A 23,094-nucleotide genomic window follows, 5' to 3' on the forward strand; every position below is an offset into this window, starting at 1 on the left:
TAAATTAGATCCATATCCATCACCTCACAAAAAACTAACTCCAAATGAATCAAAGACCTAAATATGAAGCCTGAAACTGCTGGAAGAAAACAGGCAATTCCCTATATGATATAGGTGTAGGAAACTACTTTCTCTAGAACTCCATTTGCCCAAGATTTAAGGCCAACAACTGATAGGCAGGACTTCATAAAAACAAAAAGCTCCAAACAGTTAAAGAAACGACCCCATGTAGAGGAAGCCCACAGAATGGGAAAGAATCATTGCCAGCTATATATCTGACAGAGGACTAATATCCAGAATATATAAAGAACTAAAAATATCAAATGACCCATTCAAAAATGGGCCTGGGACATGAACAGAGAGTTCTCAAAAGAATTGAAAATGGAGGCCAGAGAGAGGCTCCATGGTTAGGAGAGCACTGATTGTTCTTCCAGAGGACCTGTGTTCAATTCCAAGTACCCACATAGCAGCTAACAACTGTCTAAAACCACAGACAGGGGACCTGACACCTTCATGCAGTCAAAACACCAATGCACATTAAACAAACAAACCAACAAACAAACAAATAAATAAATAAATAAATAAATGATTTTTTAAAAAGAAGAAAAAATGTCTAAGAAATATTTCAAATAATTTTCATCATTCCTAGCAATTAAGGATTCTGGGAAAGAAGAGTATAATATCTCATTAAAGAACAGATTATTCCATCTATCTCTTTAGCATACTTAAGGTGAACCCACTTTCCTGTGGTGGTCCCTTAGCCAAAGTGACTAAACCAGCCCAATTGGAATATTAGATCTCCACCCAGGCCAGCAAGACATTTCTATTCTAACAAAAGTTTTTTTTTTTCCTTCAAGATCAAGAATAAGAAAAAAACTGATAATCGTCACATATCTAATTATCTCATACTCTAGACAGAACAATTGTGTAAGAAAATTAAACAGAATTCTGGGTAAGAAGGTTGGTTAGAATCTTCACCAAAGAAACTTTGAGAAGTAGAAGAAAACAGTCAAGATAATAGAAAATAATATTGTTTCCTGCAAAAGAATGGTTGGCCAATGTACTTACAAGGTCAAGATCTCCACGGGGAACAAGTGAGAAAATCTCAAATCATTGTGGCTGGCTAAACTCAACTCCACCAGCCAGCACAAAGGAACCTGCTGGAAAGTGGTTTTCCTCAAACACACTCACTTACAGAACCAAGAAGCAGAAGCAGAGTACAGAGTGGCTGAGGTGAGGGAGAGGGAACTGCCAACAACATCTTATAGCCATTTATCTTCCATACTCTGGAACCTGGAACAAAGAAATGGCTGGATTCAAGGGCTCCCATTGGCCCCTCCTCCACAGAGAGAACACCAAGGAATGATCCAACTGATCATCTGAAAGGGAATAAAGGCTGTGAGTACCAGATACAAATTTAGACACCATGGCAATGGTATAGATACCCAGACTGACTTAGTTAAGATGGCTGCTATGGATATACAAGGAACTGTGACTAAGGAATAAATGTGCTTTTTATGTAACTTGTTATGCAATGAATTCTGGCAAGAGCCACTTTTGTGTGATTCTGTATCCTTGGACCCAGGGGCATCTCTTACCTAGAGCGAATAAAGTATGTCAAATACACCTGTGGCTCTGACCATCTTTCTTCATTTCCCTGCCCCTCACAGCCATCTGTTCCTGGTTCCCATTACCACTCAGTGAAGATGTATTTAAACAGTCTAAGGAGTAGGGAGCCAAATCCAGACATGGAGCCAAATAAGAGCCAGAAGACAGCCAGAGCTTTAGTCAGAGCCAGAGACACAAGCATAGCCAAACCCAAGCAGGAACCAGAGTTAGAACCATGTTCAGAGGTAGAACCTGATCCAGAATAGTCCTCAGAAATATGGAATACAGCAATGGGAATTCCCAGAGCAATTCCCAGTAGCAAGACAGGTTTCAGAAACCAGAGAAGGAACAAAAGAGATGTCAGATGGAACCCAACAATCAGTTTACATATCCTGTGTGTGTACCCACCTCTCCCTATACCCATTTATTCATTCAATGCCCAATGTCAGTTTAGCAGGTCTGCTCACCCCTGCTCTTTTCTTGCCCCATATCCCAAAATATACTCTCTCTCTCTCTCTTTTGTTTTTGTTTTTTGTTGTTGATGTTTGTTTTTTTTGTTTTATTTTGTTTTTTGAGATGAAGTTTCTCTGTGTAACAATCCTGGCTGTCCTGGAACTCATTTTGTGGACCAGGGTGGCCTCAAATTCACAGAGATCCACCTGCCTCTGCCTCCTGAGTGATTGAATTAAAGGCACATGCCACCACCACCTGGCTTCATTTCTCTTTTATCTCTAGCAAAGAGCACTGACTGCTCAGGTCTTTAAGTCTCTAAGCTTCAAGCTACTGAGAGATCAGGCAATTTTTGATATCTGACAGCTTATCTTTAACTCTCTTAAGTCTGTCTTTAGCCAACCTCCTTCACCCTTCCCCCACATACCTACACACACCCTTCACTCCTGCTAAAGTTCCCCTTTCTATCTATATTCTCCCCTCTTGTGGCTAGTTTTGTGTCAACTTGACACAAGCTAGAGTCATCTGAAAGGAGGGAACCTCAATTGAAAAAATGCCTGCATAAGATCCAGCTGTAAGGCATTTTCTTAATTGTGATTGATGGGGGAGGACCCAGCCCATTGTGAGTGGTACTACCCCTGAGCTGGTAGTACAGGGTTCTATAAGGAAGCAGGCTGAGAAAACCATGAAGAACAAGTCAGTAAGCAGCACCCCTCCATGGCCTCGGCATCAGATCCTGTCTCTAGGTTCTGCCCTGTTTTGAGTTTCTGTCCCAACTTCCTTCGATGATGAACAGTGATGTAGAAGTGTAAGCCAAATAAACCCTTTCCTCACCAATTTTATTTTGGTCACAGCAATACTAAGATATCCCCTCTACTTTCTATCATCCAAGTGCTAACCACTATGTCTTACCAAGTTTTTTCTTCCTTCCTACTAGACCCTGACTTAGATCCACAAAAATTAATATGTGATAACATGCATACAGCACTTGCAGTGTTCTTTTACAATGATTGGTGTTTATGGGGTGAATATTTTGTATTGGCTCTATCTTCATAGAGGGTCTATCCCTGGATAGGGATTGTTATTGCAAATAATATTCTCCCTAGGAGAACATAGGGAATGGAGCCCTGAAAACCAGTCTAACCGAGGAAATGATTGTTCAGTTCTGCTACAACATAGTACCTCTGAAACATTTCAAACATGTCCATTGAAAGAAAAAAAGGTGAGCCAAACAAAAAAATAAATAAATTCAACCAACAGTCTAACTCCAAATGTCCAAGTCCAAATGTAAAAGTGGAAGTAATGTAAAAAACTAAGGCAACATATGTCCCCCCAAACCTACCAATCCTAGAAAATGGCCCCTTCTAAGAGTTCTTAGACAAAATTCCAGACAATGAACTAAAAATAATTATAAATATGCTCAAAGAAATGAAAGAGGAAACAAATACATTCCTGAATGAATTCCAAGACAGCACATACAGCTAAATAGAATAAGAAAGTCAATGTAAGATACAAAAATGTGATTCAATAGAGAAATAATGAAGAAATAAATAGTTGGTCAAATTACTGAAAACAAGTGACTGTTGAATTATCAGCCTCAAATGGGACATCTGTTTCACCCCGTATAAGGCCTAGGGAACATTGAAGAAGAGTAGACAGAAATAATGTGTAAGAAGAGGATGCAGAAATAATGTGTAAGAGAAGGATGCAGAAATAATGTGTAAGAGGAGGAGGATGGGGAGGTATGCACCAATGAAACTTTGTCTGCTCTGCTGAATATGACATGGTCTTTGCAAGCTGCTGTGGACTTACACAAGACTGGGCATGTCAACATTCCTTCATGGATTGGGAAGGAACTCTTGAGGCCCTATCTCTACCTAAACAGCTGGTGGCAATTAATGTGACCAGCTGGCCTCTGCTGCTGCATCTATGCTTCCCCTTCATGATGTACTCTACTCCCTTTTCCAAAATGATTCTCAAGCCTTGGGAGGAAGGGATGTAATAGGATGTCCTGTTTAGAGCTGGGATTCTGGAGTTTCTTATTTTCTGCAACTTGACAAGTTGTAGGTCTCTGTATTGCCATCTACTGCAAAAGATGTTCTGATGGGAGTTAAGAGATACATTGATCTATGTATATAATGATAAGCCATTAGGAACTGGTTTTCTACTATGTGCATTTAGCAGAGTAATAGTAGTAGCTTCTTCCCTAGGGCCCTTGACCTATCTAGCCATAGGTTCTTGGTACCAATATTAATACCAGACATGGATTTCAATTTGTGGAGTGGGCCTTAAATCCAAGCAGAAAGTGGTTGGTTGTCCCCATACTGTTCATGCCACTATTACACCAGTGGACATGCCACCTTTGCACATGTGGGCATGTCTTGCCAGGTCAATCATTACTGTAGCTGGATAATATAAGCGATTGCTTTTCTACTCCAATAGCATGCATAGCATCTTCCAGCATGGTGAAAGCTAGCTTATAGCTGTGAAACTTCCAGGTGAGTACCATCTTGATTTCTCTGTGTTCTTATGTCTCAACTATGTGGTGTCTTCAGCAATATGGACTTACTGTTGGGTTATGGAAGGTAAAAGCTTTGGAAATAGTCTGTAATTTTTGGGAGAATCTATGGAATCTCAATGCCAACAATTCCAAAAGAAGTAACCTATTTGTGGCGCTGTACCTTTTTATTTGCTAGCCTGTGGTCTCTAGCAGGAGCATTATTATCCCATTATAGAGTGACTCCATTTAAACTCTTATTACATGTGTGTGTGTACATATTTTAGGAAGTTTCTACAGTAGTAGGTTTCCATATGACTTTTTAAAAGTATTTAGAATTCTTTACCCCTTTCCCTTATTCTCTTCTCTACCCTGCCCTCCCATTACCTACCCCATTAAACCCTTCCTGCTCCATTATTCTCCTTTAGCCCTTTATACCACTGTGTTCTATCACCTCTTCCTTGAAGTCCTCCATTCCACATAGCACCTTAATAATTTATTAATTCTATGGGCATTGCAAATGAAACACATATCTGGAGATACAAAACTAACATTCACAAATGAGAGAAAACATGGGACATTTGTCTTTCTGGGTCTGGGTAGCCTCACTCAAAATGATTATTTCCAGCTTCATTCACCTACCTATGAATTTCAGTTTCATTTTTCTTAACAGATGAATAATATTCCATTTTAAACATATCATATACTCATTATCTATTCATGGACATCTATATTGTTTCCATTTCTTGGCTATTGTGATTAGAGAAGTAATAAACATAGATGAGCAAGTTTCCCTACAATAGAATATAGAGTTTTTCTCATTTACTTTTTTTTTTCTTTAGGTTTTTTTTTTTTTCCGAGACAGGGTTTCTCTGTGTAGCCTTGGATTTCCTGGAACTCATGCTGTAGACCAGGCTGGCAATGAACTCACAGAGATCCACCTGCCCCTGTCTCCCAAATGCTAGGATTAAAGGCGTGCACCATCACCACCCAACTCTTTTACTTTTCTGCTGTTATAAAGAGACACCATGACCAAGGCAATTTTTAAAAGAAAGCATTTAATTGGGGGCTTGCTTATAGTTCAGAGGGTAAATTCATGACCATCATGACAGGAAGCATGGCAGCAGGCAGGCAGGGTGCTGAAACAGTAGCTGAGACAGTACTTCTAATCCACAAGTTGGTGACAGAGGTAGAAAGACTCTGCCTGGCATTGGCTTTTGAAACTTCAAGTGACACACCTCTTCCAACAAGGCCACAACTCATAATCCTTCCCAAAACACTTCCACCAACTAGGAACCAAATATTCAAATATATGAGCCTATGGGGGCCATTCTCATTCAAACCACCACCACAGAATTCTTTGGATATATGTCCTAGAGTGGTATAGCTGATCACATAGTAATCTATTTCTAGTTTTTAGAAGAATCTCCACACTGATATCCATAGTGGCTGCACCTCTTTGCACTCCTGCTAACAGTGAACAAATGTTCCTTTCTTGTGCCAACATGTTCAAGTATATTCCCTACTTCCTCCTCCATCAGATTCAAGGTATCAAGTCTTACATTGAGATCTTTGATACATTGGAGTTGAGTTTTATGCAGGATGAGAGAGAAAGATCTAGTTTCATTCTTGCACATGTAGTTAACCAGTTTTACCAGCACCATTTGTTATCGATACTACCTTTTCTCCAATGTGTATTGTTGTCCTCTTTGTCAAAATAAGATGACTGTAGAAGTGTAGAATATTGTTTTTAAGATTTTTTTTGTTTATGTGTACGAATGAGTGCCTGCATGAATGTATGAGCACCATTGTATGCCTGTTGCCCTCAGAAGCCAGAAGAGGAATGGAGTTATAAAAAGTTATGAGCCACCATATTGATGCTAGGAACCAAACTTGGGCCCTCTGTAAGAGCAGCAAGTACATTTGCTGCTGAGCCATCTCTCCAGCTCCCTAGTTGTGGTATCACACAACAGTTTTTATAAAACATTACAGGTAAAAGACACTGAGTCAAAGAATACATGAGATTTCTCAGAAATATTTCTTATACCTAAATATAAATCTCAAAATAAAAGGTTTAATTTGGAAAAATGGAGAAGACATTGAAATGCATTTGGGAATAAACCTATAACACTATATGCACATTATTATAAAAGAAGTTATCAAATTAATGACTGTTTCTACCTTGAGAAAATAAAAAGGTTTCAACTAAACCCAAAGTAAATTTCAAAAAAGATCAAAGTAGAGACTAATATATAGAATAGAGGTAAACAATGAAGAAATGTGAGTCCAAATGTTAAATCTCTGTGCATAATTAAAAAACATCTAACTAAACTGATCAGAAAAAGAATGACATGAGTAAGCACTAACAGAAGTTAAAGAAGGGACATCAACAGTGACCTCCAAGACAAAAATATAGTAAGAAATCTGACAGCGGTGATTTTAGCAAGAGTTACTAATTTTTAAGGAAACAATGCACTTTTTTGGTTATAAGTGCTTTACTTACTTGAGTGAATAATTAACAAAAATTAAGGATACATTCGTATAGCACCTGTTCTTGTTCCAATAGCCAAGATTTTCTGGACTGGATCAAAGGCCAGTGCTGTGGGTTGATAAGGAAAACCATGCCGAACTGTCTGAAAGAGAATAAATAGTAGAAATAGCCGTCAGGGAAGTGAAAGTTTAAATGATGATGAGACACTATTACATGGCCACCAGGATGGCTATTATTAGCTTTTAAATGAAGAAAAATGGGTATGGAATAACCTCTCAGACACTGTTGGTTAGGGTACAAAACATATTATTTTGTAACCACTTTAGAAAATTATACAGCCAGGCGGTGGTGGTACACACCTTTAATCCAAGACTCTGGGAGGCAGAGGCAGGTGGATATCTGTGAGTTCAGGACCAGCCTCTCTATAGAGTGAGTTCCAGGACAGCCAGGACTACACAGAGAAATTCTATCTTGAAAAGGAAAAAAACCTATCTTACAACTTGTAAACAAACTAAATATATACCATATATACCTTTACCAGGCTCTAGCAATTGTGTATGCACCTAAGAAAATTCAAGGCATATACCCACAAAATTATTTTCTTAACTAGGAAACTAGCAATTTTAATCATAATAGTAGAAAATCAGAAATAGCTTGGGTGCCTATCAATAAACAAATTTTTAAAATGTGGTACAATCATGAAATACCATGTAACAATTAAAAGAGATTACTAAAAGATGCAGTAACATGAATGATTATTAAAAGTGTTATGACTAATGCATTACAATTTTTATGTCCTACTTGTTTCTCTCCCATTTAGTTTTATTTTCTATCACTGTCAACAACTAATAGCAAATCACATAATTCATGATTATTAAAATTCATCTATCATTTCTCTCTTTAATAACTTCCTTTCCAGATTCAATCATTTTTATTCTCTCCTGATATTTGCTTTGGTTCTTTTACTTGATGGATCTTACCAGTTTTTATACTGCTACTTACTTTTAGGAAAAGCATTTTCTTCATCCCCCTCTATTACACATGCACATGTACTTACTGTATGCTTATCTCCCAAAGAGATAAAACTACTTGCGTTGCTACTTTCTTATTCTGCCACACAAATTGTTTACTCCCTAGGGTTGAAATTATTTTCTTACCTTGCTTAGTTTTTAATCAACCACAAATTCTTCCCTCTATTGCCCAAATTTCATTTCAATGATAAATATAAGTTACATATTTTTAGTGAGGTAGATGTAGACAATCAAGTGACATGCAAACAATCTATAGTGACAAAAACAAACCAAATAGCTGTCCTAGATTCATTAGCAGAAGAAGAATAAGCTGAAAACAAAAGACCATGCAAGATAAAATACTACTCTTAAAATGGTAATAATATCAGAGAAAACTCACTACACTGTACAACATATATAATTTCATGTTGTTTTAAACATTGTAAAGGAATGTATTAATGAACATAAGAACAAAATGCTAAATAAAGTACTAGTACTACAATCTATTAATGATGCCAATAATGAAATGTAACTATTTCAAATAGTTTATTCCAGAAATAGAAATATGATGTCATATATAATTATATCATCTTTAAGTGTATATGGAATATATAGACTAGTTGCATGTACTTCATATCTTTACACAAATCTAACATCAACATTAACTTACTTTACCCTTTTTATTCCTTAAATTTTGGTCCCTACAGGCCCCAGCTTCAAACTGTAAGAACTTCCATCTACTCACAAAATAATTATGGATATGATATAAAAAATAAACATACTTTTTATCATGTGTCTCTTTACAAATGGTATTTCTAAAAAGGAATCTTATAGAATGCCGTACTTTATGTGATTACAACCTCTGTGAGCTTATTATTAGAGTTTGTGATGCTGATTGGTTCTTCGGATTAATTACATGATCTCCTGATGATATTTAAATCAATACACTATTGTCGGAAAAAGTAAAAATTAAAATGAATTTTCTCTATAAAGCCAAAAGATCATTGGCACTATTTCTCTCGTATGGAAAAGAAAAGGAAATTTTAAAGTGTGTCTCTGTTGGATTTAAACAAAAACTTTCAGAGCAGGAGGTGAACACCACCCAGCCTTAATTGGTAAGAATCTGTGGAGGGTAAACTGGGTAGAGTTGAAGAACAGCTTTAATAAGACATTGGGAATGGCAGGAAATCTCTAGTTTCAGAACAAAAGTGAAATTGGAAACTTGCAAGGCAATACAGGAGAAAAGTCCAGAACCTGTCCTGGAGGGAGAGGCTGGCTCAGCAAGGCAGAGCAACTGCAGATGGCAGCAAAAGACAGAGAGCTCAGAACATCTGCAGTGTGCTGTGAGAACAGACATTTAAAGGAGAGGAGACAAAGGCTGACTGTCAGCTGCACAAGCAGAAAAATAAGTTACTGGGAAAACCCTCCCCTCTTTGTACTAGATGAGGGAGTATCGAAATCAGTTTTTAAAGACTCCTGTTTACTGGGTAGCTTGATAACTCTCCCTGAGCCACACTCTGAGAACCTAGAACAATTATTGTGAGATTAAAATACTCTAGACCACCGAACACCTCTTCACAGCAGAGGGGGGAAGCTTTGGATGAGGACTGCATCCTCTTCAATGAAGCAGAAATCTGACCTAAGTCATCTTAGTTTTGTTTTTGCTTTTTTTGACAGGGACAGGATCTCACTCCATAGCTTCCTAGATAGGTCAAACTAGCCTTGAACTCACAGAGATCTGCCTGCTTCTGCCCAAGTGCTGGGATTAAAGGCATGTGCCACCATATCCAGCTACTAATTTATCTTTGGAGTAGAACACAGACTCCAGTTTTGAAGATATCCTTGATCTTGAGAAGGACCACCCAAAGGCATGACCAGCATTCTCAACCAGATGATGAAACAGTCCTGAGGTATGACCAGCATTCACAGTCTGAGCAGCAAAAGAGCACATAGGGACATGGCTAACACCTACCATCAAACAAAGACTACCCAGAAGTAGGCCTGGCATCTGTAACCCTCAAAAAGTATGTCTAGAGGCCAGACTAGAACAGCACCAAGGTGAGAAATGACCTTCAGACTCTCCACTCCAATGCAGCTCTTGCTTCACTTCTGTTCTCTTATTTGATGCTCAATGTCAGTCCTTCCCTTTTCCTTTTTTTCCTTTTGACAGGCTTTTCCCGAATAGCACTGGCTGCCCTAGAAGTTGAGGGGGCGGGCAGATCCCTTCATCAGCCTTCCTTCCCAAACCTGTTGAGTGTTTGAAATTGTCTGGTTGCATTTATTTACCTTTCTCTTTTTGTCTCTACTGTCCCCTCTTCTATTTGCTTTTTCCTCCTCTAGTTTTCTCTCTCTCATACTAATTGCTAGTCTTACTCTGTACCTTTCTACACACATTCTAACAAGTATTTTCATGCACACAGTACTATGTTCCTTTATTTACTAGAATTATTGGAATTTTGAAACTGGTAAGACAGTTGAGTTTTTATTAACTATTGCTGTATTATCATAATGGGCTTAACCTTTGATTGTGTTATTTACTCAGATAGAATTCTACTCTTGGAGTAATACTGGGTTTAGAGTCTGTGCCCTGAATATGTATGCTGAGGCTCTAACTACTAAGATACACCACTAGTCCAGTAGGGGAAAATAACATCTCGGGCCTATTACAATCTACTGCAACTTGGACATTACAAACACTTCCATGGAAAGAATGTGAGCAATAAACAAACAAACAAAATCTAACTGACCATCTAATCACAGGCACTTAAGTCCTAACAGAAACAATCAAATAAAAACAGAGACATGAGAAATCAAAACACCATGACACCTCAAAAAGTTACTAATTCCATAGTAATCTCCTCCAATGAGAGTGAATTTGGAAATTCAAAAAACAAGTCTAGAGAGACGGCTCAGTGATAAAGAGCACCGGTTGTTCTTCTAGAGGGCCTGGTTTCAATTCCCAGCAACCACATGGCAGCTCACAACTGTCTGTAACTCCAGTCCTAAGGGATCCAATGCCCTCCTCTGACTTCCATGGGAACCAAGTATGTACATGATACACATATATACTTGCAGACAAAACACTTCTACACATAAAATACTTAACACATACAAAATAAAATAATTAAAAATCAAAAGACAAAACCTGCAGAATAATAATATTAAGTCTGCTTTTTTTTAAGAGAGGGTGCATAAATAGGCTAGTCAAGATAGTAATTAAATGCCTTTAATTACAGCACTTACGAAGCTGAGGCAGGGAGATCTTTGTGAGTTCAAGGCCAGGCTGGTCTACATACTGAATTCCATGTCATCCAGAGCTGTATAGTGAGACTGTCTCCAAAACAAAACCAAAAATAAAAAATCGAAGAAGGGGAGTCACACTAATAAACTCCTGAATGGATTAAAAGAGAACTCAAGCCAACAACATAATAGGGAAAAGGAAGTCAATATAGAATATAAAAGTAGAATTCAATGGAGAGAGAAACACTGACGAAAAAAACTAGACACGGAAAGTTCAATTAAGGCAAATAATAAACTCAGTGGAAAACCTTAGCTGTAGAATGAATCAATTGGAAAAATGGAATATCATGACCAAGTAGATGAGTTAGAATATTCTGACAATTTTTAAAAATATGAGCAGAACATATGACATTTATGTGACATCATTTTAAAAACCAAACCTATGAGTTATGCACTTATAAGAAGAAAAATATTATGCTAAAAGAATAGTAAACATGTTTAATACAAGTGTAGGAGAAAATTTCCCTAACATAGGGAAAGAGGTGGCCACCAGGCTACAGAATGCATTTAGATTGTCAGCCAAGACCAAAAGTTAACTTCCCATGTCATACTACAGTTAAAACACTAAAAGCTGCGAGAGAGAAACGCCAAGTCACAGATCAGCAGACCTGTCAGAATAAGAGCAGGTTTCTTAATAGAAACTCTAAAAGCTAGGAGGGCATGGAATGATAAAGTACAGTAACTGCCAACCCAGATTACACTATATAGCAAAGCTGTCCTTCATAATGGAAGGGGAAATAAAACGTTTCACCATAAACACAAACTAAAGGAATTTATGACCATTAAGGAAGAGCTACAGAAGATCCTCAAAGGAATCTTATATATGATAGCGAAAATATAAATACATCATGAAGCCTCAGGAAAGAATACACTGCATAGGACAGTTAGTGAAAAATGAAAGCACCAGACGTTACAAACAACATAATGGAAGGACTAAATACTCACCTTTAAATTATAACTGCAAATGTTAATGCTTTCAATCTCTTAATCAAAAGATATATACCAGGAAATTGGATTTTAAAGCAGACCCATCTGCTCATTGCCTATAAAAACTCACCTTGCTGTCAAATATAAACAGCTTTAGGGCAAAGCCTGCAAGGATGATACATTAAGGATAGGAGGAGATATTCCAAGAGTGGACAAAGAGAGTACAGGTGTAACAATTCTAATGTTGGACAAAACAGACTTCAAGTGAAAATTATTTAAAAAACATAAAGAAGGTCACTAAATACTGTACTAGGAAAAAAATCCATGCAAATCACATCTCAATTCTACACATATATGCACTGAACATTGATGCATCCAATTTCATAAGATAGATATTAATGGATGTAAAGTCACAAATTTACCTCAACACAGTAGTAGTAGATTACTTCAATACTCCACTCTCATCAAGACAGGTCAACCAGATCAAAAAAGTCAACAAGACATATCAAAGTTAAATGGCATTTTAGACAGCAGTTCAGGCAACAGACCTTAGACCGTGGCCTAGTTCACACAAAACCTCACTAAGGAGAAGGCCCTGGTGCTGGTGAATGCTGCTATGATTTACTCGAAGCCTTGACTGGCCCATATTTGAACTATGCCAAAGTTGAGTTGGTTCTCCCAGCTACTACCAAGCTCTCTGCAGCTATTCAGAGCATGAAAAAAAATCCAATGTATTAAAACTAGTAACTTTAAACAGTTCACAGTTAAGGAAGTTATGCCTAGTGGTTTGGTGGCTACTGAGATGCAAATGTGGTTTTATATTGGAGATGATATAGGTAAACATGGCATCTTCACCTATAATGTTTGAAAAGCAATCTTTAAAATCTGGTTTTATTTAAGTTCTCATTTAGATGATCTGGACCACAGGTAATGAGACTATCTGAATAAAGTAAGAACTATAAAAAATGGCATTGATCAAATTAACAGAGCTCTAGAGAATAATACTGTAGAATATACAGTTCTTCTCATCAACCCATATAACTTTCAGATGACATGATCCTGCATGCAAGGGACACTAAAGCTACTATCAGAAAACTCTTAAATACCAAACAGCAATACATAAAATAAACAAAAATCTGTATCCTTCCTGTATATCAATATACATGCTGAGAAAGAAATAAGAAAAACAGTCCCATTCACACTAGCTTACATGGGGATGACAAGATATCTCAGTGGGTAAGGACATCTGCTGTTGAGCCTGCAAACCTGAGTAATCACAGCAACAAAAGTAGCATGGTAATGGCACAAACACAGACACGTGGCTCAGTAGAATAGAATGGACAACCCAGTAAAGCTACATGGCTACAGCCACCTGACTTCTGACAAAGATGCCAAATAAACAACAGCCTGTTCAACAAATGGAAAAAAGGGAAAACTGGATTGCTACATGCAAAAGAATAAAAGTAGATCTGTTACAGTGTACAAGATCAACTTAAAATAGATCAAAGATAATAATGTGAGGTAAAACCAAATAATGGTCTAAAAAATGAAAAAAACACAATGTTAAGAACACCCCTAATGATATTCTGATACACTCAGAGATCAGTACCTTATTCAGCTACCATAATGAGAAGCTTCCTCTGTAGCAGATGGGAACAAATATAGAGACCTACAGCCAGACATTATCCAAACAGTGAGAGAGCTTGGAACACTCAACTATAAAAGGGATGTCTCCATCAAACCCCTCCCCTCGGAGCCTAGGGAACCTCAAGAAAAAGGAGTGTGGTAGTTTGAATGCAATTTGTCCCCATAATCTCACAGGTATGGCACTATTAGGAGGTGTGACTTTGTTGGAGTGGGTATGGCCTTGTTGGAGGAAGTATGTTACTGGGGTTGGGTTTTGAGGTTTACTATGCTCAGGATACCACCCAGTGTCTCAGTCAACTTCTTGTTGCCTGCAAGATGTAGGACTCTCAACTACTACTCCAGAACCATGTCTGCCTGCATGCCATCATGCTCCCAGCCATGATGATAATGGACAGAACCTCTGAAACTATAAGTGAGCCACCCCAATTAAATGTTTTCATTTATAAGAGTTGTCATGGCCATGGTATGTAGTGGGTAGCCATTCCAGCTTGGATCTGGAAGTTCCAACCCCCATTGAGACTCTGGCAACTGTCATACCTACGAGGCGGGGTGAGGGGAGGTGCTGGAAACCCGAGAGCTGGATGGGCGAGCGCTCTCTCTTGGGCATGCTCTCTGCGCCTGGACCCTGGACGGTGGAGATTGACTGTGCAGAGCTCCAGAGAACACCGCTGGATTGCGATACACCTTCCCCAGACCCCTGCAACCTATCCATTCCTTCATTTGTAAGTCATCCACTAAATAAATCTTCCTTTTAACTACGTTGAGTGGCCTTTATAATTTTCCCCAATAATGGTGTCTCTTCACGGTAATAGAAACCCTAAGACAAGGAGGCAGAAAGAGTGTAAAGGCCAGAGAGGATGGAGGATACCAGGAGAACAAGGCCCTCTAAATCAAAATAAACAAAGCTCATACCAACTCACAGAGACTGAAGCAGCACGCACAGGGAGTCCTGAGTATGCGAACGAGTAGGTCTCTGATTCTTGTGCCTTCTCTTGGGCTCTTTTTTTTTTCTGTTGATTTGTCTTGTCCAACTATGATGTGATAGGTGTTTTATCTTATTATATTTTATTTTTTAAAAAAACCAAATGAATCGATGAAAACCTAGCCACTAGGGTAAAAGTAACAACTGAACTGTTATTTATACCTGCCAGGAGAGGAAAATCATTTTTCTCCAATAGAGTGACACTGTGTACCTCAACCACTCCAGGGAAGGCCTCTTGTTCAGGAATAGTTTAACCACAGATATTAGACTCCAGGGGTTTTTTTTGTGCACTTTTATTTGGTTGTAGTTTGGTGTTTTTGTTTTTCCTGTTTGGGTGTTGTTTTTTATTTTGTTTTCTTAGTTTTGGGAGGTTTTGTTGTTGTATTGGGTTTTTGGTTTTTTGTTTTGTTTTTTTTTAGAAAAATTTGAAGTTAGGTGTGCAGGGAAGAACAGAGGATCTGGAAGGACTTGGGAGAGGGGATGAATATAATCAAAATATATTTAAATTTTAAATTTATTTTAATAATAAAAATATTTTTTAAAGATAGTAAAGTAAGCCTTGAAATTCTAGGGACCTAGAGAAAAAGCTCAGCAGTTAAGAACACTTGCTGTCAGGGGACCTGAGTTTGGTTCCCAATACCCCATTTTTAGAGACTCACAACTGGCTATTACTACAGCTCCAGGGGTTTCAATACCCTCTTCAAGCCTCTATGGGTACCTGCACACATGTGTACAAGCCCACACAGACATATACATTTAAATAAAAATTAAATTGATCTTAGAATTAAAATTCTAAAACTTTTAGTGGAAAACACCTCAAGATATAAACAGAGGCAAGAACTTTCTAGGACGTATCCTGTTCCAGTCTGCTTTTTGTTAATGTGATAAACACAATGAACAAAAGCAGCTTGGAGGAAACAGTTTATTTGGCTTACACTTCCAATCCTAACCCATCACTGAGGGAAGTCAGGGCAGAGCAAAAACTCAAGCAGGAGCAGAGGCTAAAACCATGGAGGAAAAGTACTTACTAGCTAGCTCCCACTGCACTCCCTGACTTCTGCTTAGCTAGCTTTCTTATACAGTCCAGGACTTCCGGTTTAGGGATAGTAACTCCCACAGTGGACTGAACCATCCTACATCAATTAGCAATCAAGAAAATGCCCTACAGACATGCCCACAGGTCAATGGGGTGGAGACAATGCCCTTATTGAAACTCCCTTAGATAACTCTAGGCAGTGTCAAGTTGATAGTTGAAACTAAGCAGGAGAGTCTCTAACTGCTCAGGAAATACTACCAAGAATTGAAAATGAGTTTACATGAAGTTAAAAAGTTTCCTCCTAGTAAAATAAACAGTTAATTGAATAAAGATACAACCTTCCAAACAGGAGAAAAATCTTTTCTATCTATACAACTGTCAGAGGATTAATATCTAGACTATATAAAGAACTCATAAAAGCCAAACAATAAAAAGCTAATCAATGAACGGGGGGGGGGTAACATAAACAGATAGTTCTCAAATGATAAAGCACAAAAAAGCCAGAAAACATGAGAATATATTCAACATCCTTAGCCATCAGGAAATAAATCTAAATAGCTTCTAAACTTCAATTTAAATAGTTATCATTAAGTAAACAAGCAACAACAATTGTTGGAGAAGATACCAGGGAAAGAAAACCTTTATACACTGCTGATGGGGATGTAAATTGGTCCTAACACTATGAAAATCCATATGGAGGTTCAAAAAAAACCTAAGCATAGAGTTATCATATGATACAGCTATATCACTTCTGGGAATATACCTTAAGGACTCTAAGGCAGTATACTACAGAGATACCTGACTATGCATGTCTATTACAGCTCTATTCACAATAGCTACATCATGGAATTAATTGGTCTAGGTATCTGCTAATAAATGAATGTGTAAAGAATATATGACATACATATACACTGGAGTTTTATTCAGCCATAAAGAATATGAAATTGTATTCTTTGGAAAGGAGTGATTGATGCAACTAGAGATAATCATATTAAGTGAATTAATTCAAACATAAAAAGTCAAATACATTTTCTATGACTTTTAGTTCCTATAATTCTTTATTAATACACAAAATCACTTGTATATACACACATACACACACATGATATGAAAGTGGAGGGAGATTCCTAGAAGTGAGCTGGAGAAGGGAGAATAAAAGAAAGAAATAAGATGGGGATAAATATGGCTAAAGTACATGATTCAATTCAAAATAATTCAAAACTCAATACTATATGCAATTAACTACCTAACCTCATCTAAATTAACACAATGATAATTCAGTGTCAGCATGTATATTGACAGTATTATTACATTAACAAATTGAAGAATTGAAACATGATATATCAATGGTTTCTAGAAAACCATCTGAGGAACTTTAGCAGTTAATATAACATCTTATAAAAATAAAATTAGAAGGAAATTACCCAAAGATTGAAAATATTAACAAAAATAGCAATGTACATAATAAAGAGCAAAAGCTATAATCACTCCCATTAAAATCAGGAAAAAGACCTATCTTTATTATTTGGCTTTGTTTTACAGGTTCAAACTATTTCAGTAACTCAAGAAATTAAAAAGATTCATATAAGAAAATAAAAAACCAAATAGACTTCCAACACTTTCTAGGGAACTGGGGCAATGGCTCAGTGGGTGAGAACACGTGCTGCACAAGCATGAAGATCAGGGTTTTAATCTCTAGTGCCCATATTTAAAAGCCATGTATAGTCACACAGGCTTAGCACTGTGGGAGAGAGCTGGAGACAGGTGGATTTGATAGTGCCTACTAGCTGCAGGTACAGATTCATTGAACGACTGTCTCAAGGGAATAAGGAGGGGTGTGATCCTCCTGATACATGAACACCCACATACCACACAAACACACAACATGCACAAACTCACAGCCTACATAAATGAATGAATGAATAAAATAATAATAATAAATATTCAATAAATAAATTTATTCAATAAAATAATGAATAAAAGATTTTTTAGAAATTATTTGGTAGTGAGTTGGTGGGATTACTATTGTGAAAATGGCCATCCTCCCAAAAACAGTCTACAGATACAATGCAATCACTATCAAACTTCTAATGCAATTCTTCACAGAAATTGGAAAAACAATCTTAAAGTTCACATGGAAGCACAAAAGACCTAGAACATAAGCTTTAAAAAAAATCTGGATTATAAAAACACTGCTGGAGGAATCACCATACCACACAGTCACAGTAGTAAAAATAGCATGGTACTGGCATAAAAACAGATACATTGATCAATGACATACAATTGAGATTCAGATATGTCTATGCACCTAAAGGCACCTGATTTTTGACAAAGATGTCAAAAATACACATCTCTAACAAATGCTAGAAAATTGGATGTCTACATATGGGGAGTAATTAGTCCTTATCTTTTACCATGCATAAATAAATTCCAAATAGATAGAGGACATTAGTGTCAGATCTAAGACTCTGAAATTTCCAGAGAAGGAGTAAGGAGTATACAAAAGTTGTAGGATCAGGTAAGGGCTTTCTGAATAGGATCTGGATCCCACCAGGAATAAGATCAACAAGTGGAGCTTCGAGAAAAGCTCTACACTGAAGAGGAAACTGTTAATCAAGTGAAGAGGCGGCCTACAGAATGGGGATCTTTGCCAGTTATACATCAGACAGAGGATTAATGTCTAGAGCACAAAAACCTAAACACCAAGAAAACCCAATTTTAACAACAGAGTAGGGAACTGAACGGGGAGCTCTGAAATGAAGAACTACTGAAAAATATTTTTAAAGTATTCACCATCCTCAGCTATCAAGGAAATATAAAATAAAACTATTTTGAGATTTCATCTTATTGCAGGAAGAATGTCTGAAATCAAGAGAAAAAATGATAACAAATACTAGAGAGAGTTCGGGGGAGTAAGGATCCCTATTCACTGCTGACAGGAGTATACACTGGTACAGCCACTATAGAAGTTAGTGTGAAGGTTCCTCCAAAGCTAGACATAGAACTACTATATGACTCAGATACACTACTCCTAAACATAGATTCAGAAGACTCTATAGCTTAATACAGACATACTTGGCCATCTATGTTCATTACTGCTTTATTTATAATAACTAGGAATTGGAATCAGCCAAAATATCCATCAGCTGATGTGTAGATAATGTGAAAAATGTGCTGTATATACACAATGGAATACTATTCAGCTATAAAGAAAATTATAAAACTAGCAGGTAAATGGATTCACTTAGGAAAATATTATACTGAGTGAGGTATCACAAACCCAGAAAAACAAATGTTGCATCTTCTCTACCATATGTGAGTATTATATGACAAGCCTTTAGATTTCTGATTAACTTAAGACTTACCTGTAGAAGCCAGGAAACTAGAAAATGGCCACTGGGGCAGGGGAAAGGCCTAAGGAGGATAGTGGCAGACATGTGTTATGATGATGGAAAGGGAAATGATGGGAGAAGAGGTCTAAGTGGAGAGGGGAATGGAAAGATAGGACAGAGGAGGGGTTTGGAGTGACAGATAACAAAGAGTAAGGAATGAAGGTACCTTATATGTTGAATAATGTTCCTCTCAGAAGTCATAGTTTTTTAAACAAAAATCCCAGTACCAGATGTATGATACTGCTCTATGAGATGTTGGTCGGGGGGGGGGGGAGGGTCTTATTAAAGGCCCCTAAACAATATGGACCATGCAATTGCTCTCAGATGCCAACCAGAAATTGATAGTAACATCCAATTGTTGAAAACATCACACACTTTGGTCACAGGACAGGGAAAAGTCAAGCTTGATCTGAACTGAAGCCTCCTCCTTGGTGAATAGCTTTTATAGTGGAGAGGGTGTGTTGCTAAAATTCCTTCCCTGGAAGAGATGTAAGCAAACCACATCCATCACTCCTCCTAAGGTCTCAACAAATAAAGGTATAATTCCACCTCAGTTTACCTAGGAGAACTGATGAGTTTATAAGGCTTACTAACAGAGAGCAATGGTTAATGAGTTACAGGCAGGAGCATAGGTGACATTAAATGCCACACTGAAAGGTGTGCACCCAGCATAAATGACAGCTCCCCCATGGCTGCATAACTAGAACCCCTCCCCGTCATTTCCCCAAGACCAAGTGCTATTAGAGCAGAATTGTATAAGATTTGTTGGAAGGGACAGCTAGATGCTCAGGTAATGGTCACATGATCCTCCCTACCCTCTCCTTTCTATGAGGGAAAGCAAATAGTCAAAAGGACCAGCTATGATGATTTTTTGTGAGCAAACTCAGCAGAGCTCCTGAAGATGGTGGCAGTCTAGTTCAGAGGATAATACTGTACAAAAGGTTATGCAGTCTTTGATGCACTTGAACTTGAGTTTTGTGCATGGTGGTAGATATGGACCTATTTGCAACCTTCTACATGTTGACATACAGTTATGCCAGCATTATTTGTTGAAGAGGCTTTCTTTTTTCCATTGTACAGTTTTGGCTTCTTTGTCGAAAAAAAAAAAAAAGGTGTTCATAGGTGTGTGGATTAATGTCAGGGTCTTCAAGTTCATTCCATTGGTCTTCATGTTGGTTTTTATGCCAATACCAAGCAAGCTGTTTTTGTTACTAAAGCTCTATAGTAGAGCTTGAGGTCAGGGATGGCAATGCCTCCAGAAGTAGCTTTATTGGTACAGGATTGTTTTAGCTATCCTGGGATTTTTGTTTTTCCATATGAAGATGAGTATTGTTCTTTCCAAGTCTGTGAAGAATTGTTTTGGGATTTTGATGGGGATTGCATTGAATCTGCAGATTGCTTTTGGTAAGATTGCAATTTTTACTATGTTAATCCTACCTATCCATGAGCATGAGAGATCTTTCCATTTTCTGATATCTTCAATTTCTTTCTTCAGAGACTTAAAGTTCTTCTCATGTAGTCTTTCACTTGCTTGGTTAGACATTAATCCACACACCTATAAACACCTGTGTAGCATGAATCTTAAAAGTTCTTATTAATAAAAACAAACCCAGGGCCAGGTATTGGGTGAATACTGGAAGATCAGAGAGACAGAACAAGCCACAGCTACCTCACCTGGCCAACTTCTCAGCTGATCCTGTTTGCTCAGACTGGAAGCCTCAGTGTCCTTATCCAAATGGATCTCAGCTGAACTGTTTCTTGAAAGCCTGAAAGCTTAACCAGCTCTAGTTCCTGGTTTTCATGCCTTATATACCTTTCCACTTCCTGCCATCACTTCCTGGGAGTAAAGGCATGAGTCACCATTCCTGGCTGTTTCCAGTATGGCCTTGAACTCACAGAGATCCGAATGGATCTCTGCCTCCCAAATGATAGGATTAAAGGTGTGTGTGCCACCATTTTTCTGGCCTCTGTATCTAGTGGCTGTTCTGTTCTCTGACCCCAGATAAGTTTATTAGGGTGCACAATATTTTGGGGAACACAATATCACCACACACCTGATTTTTGACAAAGAAGCCAAAACTGTACAATGGGGAAAAAAAGCATCTTCAACAAATGGTGCTGGCATAACTAGATGTCAACATATAGGTTGTAAATAGATCCACATCTATTGCCATGCACAAAACTCAAAGCCAAGTGGATCAAAGACCTCACCATAAATCCACCTACACTGATCCTGATAGAGGGGAAGTAGAAAGTAGCCTAGAATGCTTTGGCCAGGAGACCACTTCCTAAATATAACACCAGTATCACAAACACTAAAAGCAACAATTAATAAATGGAACCTCCTGAAACTGAGATGCTTCTGTTAGGCAAAAGACATGGTAAATAAGACAAAATGACAGCCTACAGGATAGGAAAAGATCTTCACCAACCCAACATCTGACAGAGGGCTGATCTCTAAAATATATAAGGAATTCAAGAAACTATACATCAAAATAATGAACAATCCAATTAAAAAATGGGCTACAGAGCTAATCAGAGAATTCTCAACAGAAGAATCTCAAATGGCTCAAAGACATTTAAGGAATTGCTCAACATCCTTAGTCATCAAAAAAGTGCAAATCAAAATGACTCTGAGATACCATCTTACACCTGTTAGAATGGCTAAGGTCAGAAACACTGATAACAGCTTATGTTAGAAAGGATGCAGAGCAAGGGGAACACTCCTCCACTGTTGGTGGGAGTGCAAACTTGTACAGTGACTTTGGAAATCAGTATTGCGGTTCCTCAGAAAATTGAGAATCAGTCTTCCTCAATACCCAGCTATACCACTCTTGGGCACATACCCAAGGAATGCTCAATCATACCACAATGACACATGCTCAACTATGTTCATAGCAGCTCCAGAGAAGCTAGCTAACAAGGAGGACCCTAAGAGGGACGCATAGATCACCCAGCGAAAGAGAAATAGATGAGATCTACATGAGCAAACTGGGGGTGGGGGGAATGGAGGGCAAGGGATGGAGGGTGAGAACATAAGGGAACAGGATGGTAGAGCTGGAACAGGGATGGATTGGGAGAGCAATGAAAGAGATACCATGATAGAGGGAGACATCATGGGGATATAGAGAAACCAGGTGCTAGGGAAGTTCCCAGGAATCCACAAGGATGACTCCAGCTTATACTACTAGCAATAGTGGAGAGGGTGCCTGAACTGGCTTACCCTGGGAATCAGATTGGTGAATACCCTAACTGTCATCATAGAGCCTTCATCCAGTAACTGATGGAAGCAGATGCAGAGATCCACAGCCAAGTACCAAGAGAGCTCTAGAAATCCAGTCGAAGAGAGAGAAGTGGGATTCTATGAGCAAAGGGCACCAAGATCATGATGGGGAAACCTACAGAGACAACCAAACCAAACTAGTGGGAACTCATGAACTTTAGACCAACATCTGTGGAGCCTCCATGGGACTGGACTAGGCCCTCTGCATAAGTTATACAGTTGTGTAGCTTGATCTGTTTAAGGTGTCCCCTGGCAGTAAGATCAGGATCCATCCATGGTGCATGAACTGGCTTTTTGGAGCCCACTATCTATGGTGGGACATCTTCCACAGCCTTAATGTGGGGGAGGGAAGGGGGTTGGACCTGCCTCAGCTGAATGTACCAGGCTCTGCTGACTCCCCATGGGAGGCTTTACCTTTTCGGGAGAGGATGGGGGATGGGTTGGGTGGGAAGGCTGGGGGCACAAGGAGGG

General features: G+C 38.3%; 1 protein-coding gene across 10 annotated transcripts in view; it reads right to left on the reverse strand.

Moving 5' to 3' along the window:
* The window catches only part of Stxbp5l (syntaxin binding protein 5L), a 240,657-nt gene that overhangs the window by 188,422 nt on the left and 29,141 nt on the right, over positions 1-23,094 (reverse strand). For all 10 annotated transcript variants that reach the window (XR_013043728.1, XM_006975722.4, XM_042259281.2 and 7 more), the window contains exon 3: positions 7,091-7,188. Coding sequence is in view for 9 of the 10 variants with exons in the window: in XM_006975722.4 (XP_006975784.1) it covers positions 7,091-7,188 (98 nt within the window). In the remaining variant the exon portion in view is untranslated. The remainder of the gene's footprint in view (positions 1-7,090; positions 7,189-23,094) is intronic.

This window comes from Peromyscus maniculatus, chromosome 12 (genome assembly GCF_049852395.1).
Source record: "Peromyscus maniculatus bairdii isolate BWxNUB_F1_BW_parent chromosome 12, HU_Pman_BW_mat_3.1, whole genome shotgun sequence".
Classification (NCBI taxonomy): domain Eukaryota; kingdom Metazoa; phylum Chordata; class Mammalia; order Rodentia; family Cricetidae; genus Peromyscus; species Peromyscus maniculatus.